The sequence below is a fragment of the Erithacus rubecula genome (assembly GCF_903797595.1).
Source record: "Erithacus rubecula genome assembly, chromosome: 5".
NCBI classification, from domain to species: Eukaryota; Metazoa; Chordata; class Aves; order Passeriformes; family Muscicapidae; genus Erithacus; species Erithacus rubecula.
The window spans coordinates 67113955-67127839 of record NC_136687.1 but is presented as its reverse complement, the minus strand read 5'-3'; the positions used below and the strand labels follow the sequence as shown (position 1 = coordinate 67127839).

The window sequence follows — 13885 nt, the reverse complement described above, 5'->3', positions numbered from 1 at the left end:
AGAAGGAAATGGCTGTTGGGTTTTTCCTCCCTGCTGCCTTGCTGGACTGTATCTCTGTCACTGGTGGTGTGGGACTGTGCAGCCAGCAGGCTGGAAAAGGGCAAAGAGCTGAAAGAGAGGAAAGGATTTCTGCTGGCCATACAGCAACGTGCCCTCCTGCTGTCTCCCAGCTGGATTCTGACTTACTTTAACTCTTGAGGTGCCACACTCTCCAGTCTGAGTCCTGGAGTCACAGCCTGATCTGGCTGTTGTGTCACTGTGCAGCTTCAGGCTCACCTGGAGGAACCTGCAGCTGTCTCTGCTGTGCCTGGCTGAGGGAATGAATGGCTGGGAGGGCTGGGTTTGCCTTTCCCTGCCATGAGCAGCAGCTCCCATTTTATTCCCTCAGCCTCACACTGGTGGTCAGAGGCAACTGCACATCATCCTCCTGTCAGGAGAGAGATTGGCCAGAGAAGCAGAGAGCATCTGGTTCTCATTGGGCTCTGCCTTTGGATGGTCTTCATTCTTGTTTGTCACATTATTTTTTTTCCCTTCCTTCCTCTCTCCTTTTTTATTTTTTTTTCCCTTCAGTGAGTTTACAAGCCTTGCTGGAATGCACATATGGTCCTTATCATCCCCAAAGTCCAGCTTTTTTTTTTTTTCTTTTGCTGGTTAGCAGTTTGTGACATCAGAGGCTGTTAGAAGCATTAGTCACTTTTCCTCCAAATAGAAAGACCTGTGGTTTTTGGAAACCTGTGGAGGAAAATGTCTTTTATGTCAGTTTTTGGCATACATGGAACTGAGTGCTCTGAGCTTGTGCTGACCTTTAGCCAAATATTTTGCCTGAAGACAAATGCTCATTCCCACTCTCTGCCTCCCCTTCTGAATTGTCAGATTTTGCTGACTTCCCTCTTTGCAGAAGAATGTGACTGTATCCTTTTCCCTCCAGCTCCTGCTGAGTTCCAGCCCCTTGCCAATGTCAGCAGCTCCCTCTCCTCTCTTCCCCCTGCCTGCTGGCTGGGTGCAGGCAGCTGTCCTTGCCCGTGCCAGGGGCTGGCCCTGGACACCAGGAGAGTTACTGAGTGCTGCAGGTGGGCCTGTGCTCCCCATCCCTGTGCATCCCTGCTGGGGGGGCTTGGGGGCTCTTGGGTCGGGGCTTTGGCTGGTGGTTCCCCAGACCCACGAGTTTTTATCTGCAGAGCAAATCCCACACCTGCCCTTCCCCAGCTGCTGCTGCCCAGAGCTTTGTTGGTCAAGTTGTTTCCAGCCTTCTTCCCATAAAATAACCTTTTCTGCCATCCTGATGCTTGGGGATGAAAAGGAAAATCCAGCATATTCAGGGAGAGCCTTTTTGTGTTCCCTGTGCCCTCCCTGTTTAACGCTCAAGGGACCCAACTGTGTCATGGCTGCTGAGAGTATTCCCTGTTGGTGGGAGTAGAGACCTGGCTCCTTGTATTGTGGTAGGCATTGCTGGAGGGCTGGGCCCTGCTGAGGAGGAGCTGAGTGTCCCTAAGCAGCTGCAGCTGCTGCCAGCTTTTATCCAGGAAGATCAGGATGGTTTCCTGCAGTACATCCCTCGGGGACCATAGCTGCAGCAGTGAGTCACTGCTGGGTTGATGGCAGGGAGGAAGGCACAAATCTCCACGGCTTGGTTGACACATTAATGTACAGAATAAGAGCATGCCTTCCACAGGGGTCTGTCTCCCTGTTGAGAGAAAAAGGGAAAAAAGAAAGCAAGGGGGAAGAAAAACAACGAGGGACCTCCCAGACTGGAGTAGCATTTTCCTGAGCCTGCAGCCAGCCAGCAGCAGTGGAGCCAGGAACTCCCCCTCCCCTGCTGGTGACACTGATGGTTATCTTAGCCTGAAACAACAGCCAAGAAGTCCTTCCTCTCTTTATGAACTGATTAACTGATGGATTGCTATCAGCCCTTTTCTTCTGGCATCCCTGCATGCCAAGGAGGGGAAGGGAGTTGTTCTTGCTTCCCATGTTCTCCCCATACTGCTCATAAATTCATTTGTCCAACAGTTAAGGGTTTGTCCATCCCTTAACCCTGTATGAGGAAGGGCAGTGGAATTTTGGGTGCTGTTTCAAGGAGCAGGGAGCTTGGCTCTGGCATAGACACTGGGAATACTTAGTGCCCTGCTGGCAGGAACATCAGCTCTGGGAGAGGGATGGATCTGACTGCTCTTTGCTTCTGTGCTCCTGCTTTTTTATCTGAGCAGACTAAACTATCCCTGAGGTCCCTGGCTTTGGATGCAACATCTAAGATGATTTGACCTAGTAATGGGTCAAAAATGTTGCTGGTCTGAGCTGCTGACAACAATAAAAGCTTTTAGAATTTCTTAAAGGTGCCTCCTAAGTCGTGTGGCCTCAAATAACTAAACACTTGCTTCATATTTGGGGTTGAGCTCAATATTTTGCATACCAGCTTTTTCCCCCTGTGAATCTGAGGCTGGTTTTTGTTTTCTTTAACTCTTGGGAGGCCGTGTGAAGCTGACCCCCAGCTGCCAGCAGCAGTGGGCTGGGAGGGGCCCGAGGGGAACAGCCTTAAAGCAAGAGGGGCTCAGCCAGGAGCTGGCTTGGCGTGGGGAATAGCCTGAGTGAGGAGAGCAGACTGGAACTGGGACAGTAAATGTCCTTGTGCAACTCTCTCCTTGGCCTTTTGGCAGCAGGGCTTTTTTGCTGCCTGGGAGAGGAGCAACTTTGCTTGATTTCTAGTCAGCTGCCAGACACTTTGGGAAGCATAAGGACTCAGCTCTGCTTTGTGCTGCCTCTGGAGGAGTGGCACTGGACCACCTTTATCTCCAGCTCCCCATCCACACACAAACTGCTGTTCCTGACTCCAGTGAGGAGAATCACTTTATTCCTGCAGCTCTGCCAAGCCACTGTGGCTTGGGAGGAATGAGCTGACTCTCCTTGCACATGCCTCATCAGCTGAATTGTTTAATCTTCACTGACTCCTATCCAGCCAAACCCACTGTTTGCCACAGAGCATCCCTTACTGCATTGCTTGACCTGTGAAACCATTGCCACCAGGAGCTATGTGTGGAGAAAAATACATCTCCAAGAGCCTTGACAGGGTTCTGAGACTGCAAACCCTTTCTTGTCTTTTGCAAGGCATTTTTACCCCCTGAAAATGAAGAGCAGTGGGACGTGGGATCCTGACAATCAGTCTCCTCATAGTGATGGCAGGTAGTATTTGCTGTGCCTCTGGGGGCCTGTCTCTGCTCAACTTACCCCTTCCCCTCTCCTGCTGCATTTAAAGCCAGCAGCTGTGATAACAGCAGCTCAAAGATTGTTGTTGATCCAAGAAATATCGACTGTGGGATGCCTTGCAGGGCTCTCTGCAAAGAGAAGTCAAGTGGTCAGCATCTTTCCCAAGAAACAAGCATTTTTTTGTTCATGCTGCTCTGTAGTTTTTGTAGGGGTTAGCACATAGCTCTGGATGTTCAGAATCACTTCCTGCTCATGGATGAGATGGGAAGAGGGAGGGAAATGATGCCCTGTAGTGCAGGGCTTAGTGAAGGAGATGTGGCTGCCTTAAGGAGGAGTTTAAAATACAGACTGCTTTTGGGATGTCTTAAGCTGACATGTGAGCACTTCCAGACACCCAAGTCTAGCAGCACATCTGGTGCAAACTGGCTGATCTGTGCAGGAGTCTGTGGAGCTGCAGTTTTACCCATGCTCATCTTGTCCATGGATCCTGAAGCTGGGAGCAGGGAGAGGTGCTTGCCAAGCAGTTACTGTTTAGGTGTGCTTGTAAGAGGTCAGTGCTTCAGCCACTGCCCCTTGGCTGTGGTTACCAGGGCATCTCCCAGGACTGTGTTGGTGTGAGTGACTCCTCAGGTCTTGTAGTCCAGCAGGACTTTAGGTGCAGTGCTGGGCAGAGGAGGAGTTGTGCTGAGCTCTGTTCATCTGAGGGGAAATGAGGGGTGTGCTTGGCAAGCAGGCAGTGAGGCAGGGTGATGGGATGCCTTTGCACTTGGGCTGCAGCCCTGCTGGTATCCTCTGGAAGAGGAGCCACGTGGCAGGAGGAATAATAAAGCAATGCCTGTGGCATTCCCATGGCCTGTTGGTGTGCCAGGGGCTCTGGGAGGTGCCCAGCTCTCAGTGGGCATCACAGCCCCCTGGCTGTGCTCAGGAGCTTGTCATGGCAGCTCACAGCTGGAGAGGCAGGACCATCTGACTGAGCATCCCCTTGTTGTTACAACAATTCTGTTTGCCAGACCCCAAGTGTGAATCACTTGCCTGCTCTGCTGCTGATACCCTGAGCAATCAGGCTTGTTGCTCTCCAGCAGAGGCTTCCTTTCCTTGGGAAAGGAATGCAGGTGGTGAAAATGCATGGGAGTGGATGAAGCTGTTCTCTTGAAGAGGTGAAAGCAGAGGCCTGGCTGCAGTGCTGAGTGATTATGCAGCATATGCAGCTCTTTGCTCTGGACAGAAGCAGCCTGCAGCTCCCCCAGAAACGTGTCAGCTTTCCCAGGGTTTCTGCATGCTGCAGACCTGGCTTTGTATGTGGAGGAGAGATTTAGAAATCTAGTTCCTTTGGCTCTGCTGCCTCCTCCAAATGTCTGTCTGTGGGTCTTGTGCAGAGCTGCAGCAATTTTCTGTGTCTGCTCCACTTGGGGAGATGTGCTGCATCCTGGGAGCACTGAGGGACTGGATGCCTGCCTTTGTGTTTCATCTCTGCCTGTGCCTCAGGCCTCAGATCTTTTCACCAGTGTTTTGATGTTTTGAGCAGATATCAGGCTCCTCTTGTCTCCTGTTGTGCAGCACAGCCTGTGAAAAATACTCGGCATTGCAAAGTGCAGAGATGGTTTTTGTTTGTTCCACTGTTGATGTTTGCCACTTGCAGGGGGAAAAAAAGAAAACCAAGGGGTGGGAAATAAACCAGAGAAGGTCTGCAGCAAAAATAACTGACACAGATGCAAGAGATGAGTCTAACTCCTGTTCCTGCTGAGCAACTGATGATGAGGCAGGACTTGCTTTCCCAAAATATGTCAGGGAAAGAGATACTGGTGCTGTGCTGAGAGATGTTCAACACCCACCACTTTGTGTGAAGCCTGTGAGTCATGGGCCCTAAACTGCTTTCTGGGATCTGCTCTGAGCTCCCTGCCCTTGATCATAAACCCAAGCCCATCAGTATTTTTAGAAATACAAATGTTACAAATATTTTGTTTAACCCATTCACATCATACACCAATCCTAGGGCCTTTTCCAGGGAAATCCCTCTTGTGGGTATTCTCACTTGGACACATCACTTTTCTCAGGGAATTTTTGTATTTCTTTAGGTCTGAGTTTATTTTCATCAACAGTCAGCCCAGATGCAACTCATTTCTCCCTCAATTGGTGGCTGGTCTGTTATATTTTGAGGAGGGAAGTGGAGCTGCTCACCAGTTGTGCAGAGAGTGGAAAGTCCTCCTCTGCTTTTGATTGTTAACAACCAAAGAGTTGTCCATGTCTAGTCCACAGCCCACTGATTTTGTGGAAACAGGCTGCCCACGACTGTAATTTACTGTGGCCTTGGTGGAGTGACTCCATTGGGAGGGTTTGGGTTTGGAGAAAGGTTAGTATTTTCCAAATCAAGGACGACAAACTTTAGGTGAAAAATATTGTGAAATAACAGCAGAGCTGCTCCAGGTCTACCAAGTTGGTGGGGATTTTGTTTGCTTGTTTTACTGTGCTCAGGACTTTGGCATAACAGGGAAGAGGTAACTGGGCTGGCTTGTTTTTCTGAACTCTGTGCATGGCCATACAGCTGCTGTGGGAAGGTCCCAAATACAGTCTGGGGTGGTGTGCAAGGTCTGTGCTGCCCCCTTGCCCTCCACAGAGCAGCTTTGGGTGTTGGGTGCTGTCAGTGTTGGATGTCAGCTGCAGCCCCTGAGGAGGAGAGCAGGTCATGAGGGGTGAGTGGCACCCCTGGGCAGCCTGGCCTGGCTCCTTTTCCTGCTGAGGCAGCACCTCAGGTCACTCAGGAAACACTGGGAACAGTGCCCTGCTTCCTCACCTCGTGTCAGATGAGGTTATTTGTAAACCAAGGCATGGCAGAGCAGCATGCTGGCTTTATCCCCTTCCTGTCAAAACCTGGAAAAGCAGGAAAGGGTTTGAGCTGGCTCTAGTGGCACAGCTGCTATCTGAGCTGTGTCCTGCTCTGGGCATGTCGAGGGGTTGCAGGAAAAGGGCAAGAATGTTGGCATTTCCCTTGTGGTCCTGGGGGGACAGAGCAAGTCTGAGAGCTGCTCCTTCCCCCTGGCACACTGAGCCAAGGAAAGCAGCAGCCTGGCTCTCTGCTCACCTGCACAGGTGTCTGTCAGGAATGGCTCTGGGAGTCACAAGCAGGGCCATTTCACAGCCTGTGTCACTCCTCAGTGTGCTTCTGGAGACAGGCAGCCTCACTGGGAAGTCTGGGGAGTTTCCCATGCTGCTGGGGAAGTTCTGAAGTGGAAGGTTGGCTGGTTTCTGCTGTGGAGCTGTGCAGTGGACACAGAGCAGCCTCAGCTGCTTCACCAGCTAAACAGGAACTGGTCAGCTCACAGCTCTGACTGTGCTCCACTCTCTTTCCCAGGTGTCTGCCTAAATAGTCTTAGGGTAACCCTAGGGATGTGGGATGCTGGGGCCTCAGAAACAGCATTTGGGTGTTGCAGAGCCATGGTCTATTGGTGACAGGCCTGGAGAACTGGTGTGGTGGTGTTTGCTTACCTTGGGGTCAGGGACATTGCATTCCTGAGCTCCACAGCAGAGATGGATAGAAGGAAAAGGAGAGTGGGTTTGGGAGGGAAACCTCATCTCAGATCCTGTGTCCCTAACACAGTCCTGACAGGACTTCTTCCCTGGTGGGGTTGCAGCCCTGCTAAATGCTTTTCTTCTGGGTCCTGCAGAACGATGACCTCAGGAACCTGTCCCTGTCTGGCCACGTGGGCTTCGACAGCCTCCCAGACCAGCTGGTCAACAAGTCAACGTCCCAGGGCTTCTGCTTCAACATCCTGTGCGTGGGTAGGTCACCCTCAGGGGCACAGCTGAGGGCTGAGCCACTGCAGAGCATGCTGCCAGGGAAGGGACACTTTCTTCCCAGAGCTGCTCCATGGGGAAACCCAGTATTGCTCTTTCTCTGCCCCGTCCCCTGAGTCAAAGCATGGAAATTGCTACCTGTTAAAATCTATCCCTTTGATCATCCAGCAGAGCTGCTCTCCCCAAAGGCTGCCTGTAAGGAAACTGAGTGAGCTTGGGAACTGAATGTATTTTAAAAGGATGTTCACTTAAATCTGCTTTTCTCTGGGTGTGGAGGCTGTTTTTCACCAAATTGCATTCCTTCCTTTCCAAGGTTTGCCTGTCTCCTTACATTCTTAGTTTTTCCTCTTGGAAACTATGCCATTTTTAGTCTCCAAGTGATGTACTGGAGAACAAAGCCTGCCACCTGTCCTCTGCTGAATTTAATCTGCAAGCTGGTTTAATAGCCTGGGTTACTTTTCCCAAATTGTTCAGAGGGTGAAATATGAGGAGGCAACATCTTCTCTTGGCTGTGGGGAGGTGGCTGCTGTCTTAGTGCTCTGTGGATTCTGTGCAGTTGGAAATCCACTGCTCAGCCCCAGGGAGCTGTGAGCCAAGCCAGCATTGGCTTGTCAGTGAACCCAGAATTTGGTTCTGGAAATGGACAGAACTGCTGGGTTTTTCTCTTAGCTTGTCAGTGCAGCCTGCAAACATCATCTTTCCATTCATTGTTCATGTAAGCCTCCAAGAGGGGAGTATTGTCCCTTCTAATTAGTTACATTAATTAGCTGGAAAAACCCCACAACCCTCTGACTGTGATTTTTCTACAGCAAATTGAGAATTTCTGTGAGCAGCCTGAAAAGAAATCTGGCAAACTCGACTCCTCTTTGCAGCTTTGTGTGTGAAAGGAGGAGATAAGAGAATGGTTGCACTTGTGCACACTCAGGCTCCCAACCCTCACGTGACTCTCACAGCAGCATGAAACCACTTCAGTCCAGCAGGGAACAGCCTGATTAGCAGGCAGCTCTTTGATCAAAATGGCATAAATTAATTGCCTTTCTCTCTTGCAGTAAATATACCTTTCTTAGTGTGACTTAATACGTCTCCATTAGCAATCTGATCCTCCTCTTTTTTTCTTGTCAAATGTGCCCCTCTGCCGATTTTAACCCCATATTAAAGTGTCACACAAACTGCTGCGCTTGGCCAAGGAACAGAAATCTCACCCTTGAAAAAAATTATTGTTAAAAATTGTGATTTGAGAGAGGACAAATTAGCTTCAGTGTTGTAATGTGAGACTTGTAGTTGGGATATGAAATGCTGCAGAGTCTATCTGGCATAGAACGCTGCAGTTCACATCAGGAGCTCCCTAAAATTCACAGCTTGAGCCATGGGCAGTCTGTGCCATCAGTTTAGGACTTGGCTCTCCATGTGAGTTGCCTCAGCCCACCCCTGCTCACAGCATGGGTAGCAATAGCTCTTTGAGAGTGTAATTGCTAAACAAACAGTTTTGACTGAAAAATGGGATTTAGGCTAATGCTTTCATCCACGTTACTAATTGCACTGGGGATTAGTGAGACTCTAATAGTTTAAAAAGTTGGTATTTAAGCAGTGTGCCTTTTTTATTAAGAACTCTGTATATATTTCTCTGTCTCAGACTTTTGTTGGATCTTCTTGAGACAACAAAGCTGCCTTAAAAAGGCTGAAACAAAATCAGGGAATCAGAGGTGGAGTTAAGAGAATTGACAACTTGCTGTCCAAAGAAAGTTGTAAAGTAACAGTGGGCAGTGTCTCTGAAGCCAGCTGTTCCCTCAGGGATGCTCTCAGCCATGTGCACATACCCTAACTCCCCTGCTGCCTGGTGGAATAACCCCTAAGCAGGTGGAGGTGCCGGGGCAGGGGCGGGAGAGCCGGGGCGCCGCGCTGACGCCGCTGTGCCCGCCCAGGTGAGACCGGCATCGGCAAGTCCACGCTGATGGACACGCTGTTCAACACCAAGTTCGAGAGCGAGCCCGCCACGCACAACGAGCCCGGCGTCAGGCTGAAGGCGCGCAGCTACGAGCTGCAGGAGAGCAACGTGCGCCTCAAGCTCACCATCGTGGACACCGTGGGCTTTGGGGATCAGATCAACAAGGACGACAGGTGAGCCCAGCCCTGCCCCCAGGAAATGCCACTGCTGCTCCTGCCTAACGCAGGGTGCAGGGAAAGCTTTCCTTCTCCCGCTGTGTCCTGGGTGTCATTTGCTGTCCTCCAGTTTGAGGCTTCCCAGCCATCCTTTGCTCTGCTTTTTTTACAGGGGTTTCTTCTAATATATCTCCCAGTGTGAGGCCTTACTGCTTTCTTTGCACGTGTCTCATGGTCAGAGGCAGAATTTCCATAACCCAGGAAACTGGAGCAGCGGTCATTTTACAGACCCACCTGGTGATATCCATGAAGCTGCCTTTGGTGGTGGGGGAACACATGGAACAGTTTTCTTTCCAGAAGCACAGTTAACTTGGATAAGCACGTTACACTGCATGAGCTGTTTTTTCTCCTACAAGTTGTCCTATCAAAGTCCATGAATGGTGCAGTTATCTTCTGAGCTTTGCTCACAGGTTTCAGTTCCTGAAAAGTCACTCTTATCTTATGACTCTCCCTTCCCTCCTTTAAGATGATGAGATTTTGGACAAGCTATGGGGTAGGTCACGATTTCACATTTGAATTTTTTTATGTTAGATGACTTTCAGTGAGATTGGCAGAGCAGCAGCTCATACTTTAACTGGAGAAACCACCAAAGGTTTTGCTTTTCAGGGTAGCAGGCACCTGAAGTGCAGGGCTGAGTGTCCATCAGTGTGGCCCCAGCAGCCAATTCCCTGGTTCTCTCTGTGCCTTGTCCCTGCAGCTACAAGCCCATAGTGGAGTACATTGATGCACAGTTTGAAGCCTACCTGCAGGAAGAGCTGAAGATCAAGAGATCCCTGTTCAACTACCACGACACGCGGATCCACGCCTGCCTCTATTTCATTGCTCCCACCGGACACTCCCTCAAGTCCCTGGACTTGGTCACCATGAAGAAGCTGGACAGTAAGGTACTTGCTGCCTGGGTCACCACGGCCCTGGAGTGCTTTCATTAACCTGCCATCTGCTCAGGAGAATGAGGTCTGGGTTTGGTGGTGGGGAATTGCAGACTAAAGGTGTGAGAAGCACACCTTGGGCGAGCTGCTGCGTTATTCTGCTTCACATGCTGCAGAGATTTACTGAGAGTTTGGACTCCTGCTCTTTGCCAGCTCTGCCTTGGCTAGAGAACTTGGCTGTGTGCTCCCCAGCTCATCTTTAAAGTCAATAAAGACAGTTCAGGTTGTCTTTCTACTCAGTGCAAAACAAATGGAAGCACTGTGTCTGCTCACTCTGACCACATCCAGCTAGACAAAAACAGTGATTTGATCTGCTGTGGCAAATGCAGTGCTGTTCTAGCTGTCATGTCATAAACAAGAATCTGAATAAATATGTTACTTGGCATCTGCTTTTCCAGGTACCCTCATGGGTTGGTTTAAACCATGGTTCAAAGGAGATTGCCCCTCTTCTGGGAAAAATAAGTGTAGAGCCTGAGTAGCTAAACTGAGCCTTCTCTGTGCTCCTTTCCATCATGATTAAGCAGTTGAAATCAGTCCACTGTGCACCTTTGGCTCATTGGATCCTGATTCTGCAGGACATCAGTGATGACAGTGGCTCTTTGTTTCCTAGAGAGGCCAATCAATTGGGTTTTATGTGGTGATACAGAAAGTTCCTTGCTTTCTTCAAGTGAAAATAAGGTTATGGAGATTTATCCCAAGTGAGCTAATTGACATTCCTGTTCTGTCTTTTGGCCAGGGGGGATTTAATAACTCCAAACAGAATTAAGTGATGTAATAGAAAGGGATTTTCAAGTACTGTAGTTAAAATCCCTCCATATAGGTCGATGTTAGTGTTATCCTCAGTACAATTTCTGTCTGCTGTTGCAGGGAAAAGCAGGCCTGCAAGATCAAAAGCAGAAACTGTCCCTCTGGAGGGAGGAGAAAGGAAAAGAAGGCAGGATCTCTATCCTTGCCAACAGCCTGTCTAGGGAAGACAGTCAATAACTCATCTTTCATGTGCAGGGAGGAGTGAGCCCTGGTCCTGCAGTGCAGCAGTGTTCAGGGGCACATGAGGCCATGCAGGTGGGGGAAGTGTGCCTGTGTCACTGCCAGCCCTGTCCTGTGTGTCCCAGGGCTGCACAGGGACATCTGCTTCCACCTCCCATGGGGTGACAGCAGCTCTGCTGCCCCTCCAGTGTCCCTGGTGACATTCCCAAAGCCAGGGCCCGTGACAGGCTCTTGTCTGAGCGTGGCTCCTGCTGTAATCCAGCCAGCTGCAGTACCAGGGGATGTGCAGAGATGGTCATTTCCTCTCTTATTTTTTTGGAGCAGCTCATAATAATCTATGACAGCATTTCCTGTCCAGCCAATTGGGATGAGGAGGGGAGTGTGACAGGACAGGAAATAGCATGTTGCCAAATTGCATTTGACTTCTTTCTGAGGCCATCATCTCTGCTGCCTGGAAATCCTGTCTGAGGTGGTGCTGCTGGCAGCAGCAGCCACAGGGAAGTTGATCTGTGGCCCTTCAGGGCTGTCACTGCATGCCCTACTCTGTTCTCTCCCTGTGCAGTCCTGTACATGGAGGTGCTGTCCTGTCTTGCAGGTGAACATCATCCCCATCATTGCCAAGGCTGACACCATTGCAAAGAACGAGTTGCACAAGTTCAAAAGCAAAATCATGAGCGAGCTGGTCAGCAACGGCGTCCAGATCTACCAGTTCCCCACGGACGAGGAGACGGTGGCCGAGATCAATGCCACCATGAGTGTATGTGATGTTATCAGGGGCTGCTGCCCCTGCTTTGCCTGGCCTGTCCTTGATGGCCCTGCTGTGTCTTACTTGGCTTTAAAACTGCAGTTTGAGCCCAGACACCAGCCTGGCCAGAGGGCTTTTGGGTGCTGGAGATACCTGGTGTGACACGTTTCATTGTGTGCCAAGCACCTCTCCCCTGTGCAGTGTTCACATCCTTCCCCTGCTGCAGCATTCCTGGCTGGGGAAGGAAGAGGATGGGAGGCAGGGAGCTGAGGTTTGGCTTTCCTGTCCCACACTTGTTGCTCCGTGGGGTGATTCATCCCCGCCGCCTTTGTTTCGGTTTCCGGTGGGAGCGAGTGGGGCACAGGCACTGATGTTCCAGCAGCAGGCTGTCACCTCCCACCCTGCCTCCAGGAATGGGGTGGGACTGAGGGCACTCAGGGCTAGGCTGGACCAAGCACCTCAGTGGGGTTACCAAGGGGAGCAGCTGTGTGCCATGGCCTGGCTCGGGGTGCAAAGGGCAGAGCCTGAGCTCAGGGTTGCTGGCAGTGAACATGTGCCAGTCCTAAAGCAAGTGCACTCAAATTAAGATACCTGAAGGCTGTTGTGGGTTTTCCTGCTCAAGGGCTTTTAGGTGGGCAGTTATCTCATCCAGCTGAATGTCAGACCCTCTCCAAAGCTCCCTGTTGCCTCCATTCCCTGCCTGTGTTCTTCTGAGCTGGGAGAAGCTGGCACAGAGGAGGGATGTGGCTCTACCAGGGTGCAGTGTCTGCAGTGTTCTGCCTTCCTCAGGTGCAGCCTGGCTGCTGGGAAAGCTCTTTGCCAGATAACCTCTTTGTCCTGACATCTTCCCCTCCCACCCAGCCTGTGACCACAGCTTGGCCAACAGGGCTGTCACTCCCAGAGCCTGCACCCAGCCCCTTGGGATGCTGTTAAGGCAGGGAGGGTTTCACAGGGCTGGGCTGGCAGCTGGGGCGAGCTCCCTCCTTCAGCAGCCACACTTCTGGGAGTAGATCCCAGAGTAGATCCCAGACTGTCACCACCACACCCTCGGAGAGACCTGGCCAGAGCAGAGCTCCATGACTCAGATGTGTCAGCCCAGGGCTGGGTCAGCTCTGCTCTTCCCCTTGCTCACAGCTTTGCCCTGTTTAAGAGGAAGCATTAGCAGTTCCTCTGCAGCAAAATCCCCATGAATTTTGAGCCTACCTTCTTTGAGAGAATGTATTTTATTTTCTTTTTTATTGTTTTCACCGTTCTTTGTGTTCAAATTCAGTTCCAGTTTGTAAGACTTGTTCTATGCTTAAGACAGCAGTGCTTTGTAATTAAGTGGAAAATATGTACATATCTTGTGTTTTTAGGACTTCAGAATTTTGGCCTTTAAGTCTGATCAGGTTTCTTATCCAGATTGTCCTGTTGCTCTTCCTAAAACACCAGAGGAATTGCAAAGGCAATTTAAACAACCTTAACCTAGCAGAGCTGCCCCAGTAAACAGCTTTGTTGAGGAACAATCTCTGGCAAGGCAGCAGAGGAAATCCCCGGGCTCACTGTCCCTTTCCTTTGCAGGTCCACCTTCCTTTTGCTGTGGTTGGCAGCACTGAAGAAGTGAAGATTGGCAACAAGATGGCAAAAGCCAGGCAGTACCCCTGGGGTGTGGTGCAGGGTATGTCACCAGGGGCACAAACTTCTCCTCCTGTCCCCTAATGGTCCAAGACACTTTGGTCTCCAGATGGCCCTTACTGAAATCTGCCTTGGGAAAGCACAGCTTAGATCTGGACATGGAGCCAAAAGCTCCTTCCTGCAGGAGGGCAGACTTTGGCCAGGGCACTGTTTGCAGCCCAAGCTTTGCTGAGCTGCCAAAAATACTGAGCTGATCCTTGCATTCCAACCAGCACAGGATTGAGATGGTGATGGTCTCCTTGTGGCCTCAGTTGTGTATCCCACTGGAGAGTGGCCCAGGAAGCTGCAGGGGAGCATTCCCAGTGCAATTCTGCAAAACTCTCTGGCTTCTCAGCAATACCAGCTGACCCTGAGGCAGCTCCAGAGACTTCAGCTGTATTCACCAGAGGATGGTACTGGG

General features: G+C 50.6%; 1 protein-coding gene across 6 annotated transcripts in view; it reads left to right on the top strand.

Annotated features, from left to right (window-relative positions):
* The window catches only part of SEPTIN11 (septin 11), a 46293-nt gene that overhangs the window by 20185 nt on the left and 12223 nt on the right, over positions 1-13885 (top strand). For all 6 annotated transcript variants that reach the window (XM_079306008.1, XM_079306004.1, XM_079306006.1 and 3 more), the window contains 5 exons: positions 6861-6975; positions 8913-9108; positions 9848-10034; positions 11662-11823; positions 13372-13468. In XM_079306008.1, the coding sequence (XP_079162134.1) occupies positions 6861-6975; positions 8913-9108; positions 9848-10034; positions 11662-11823; positions 13372-13468 (757 nt within the window). The remainder of the gene's footprint in view (positions 1-6860; positions 6976-8912; positions 9109-9847; positions 10035-11661; positions 11824-13371; positions 13469-13885) is intronic.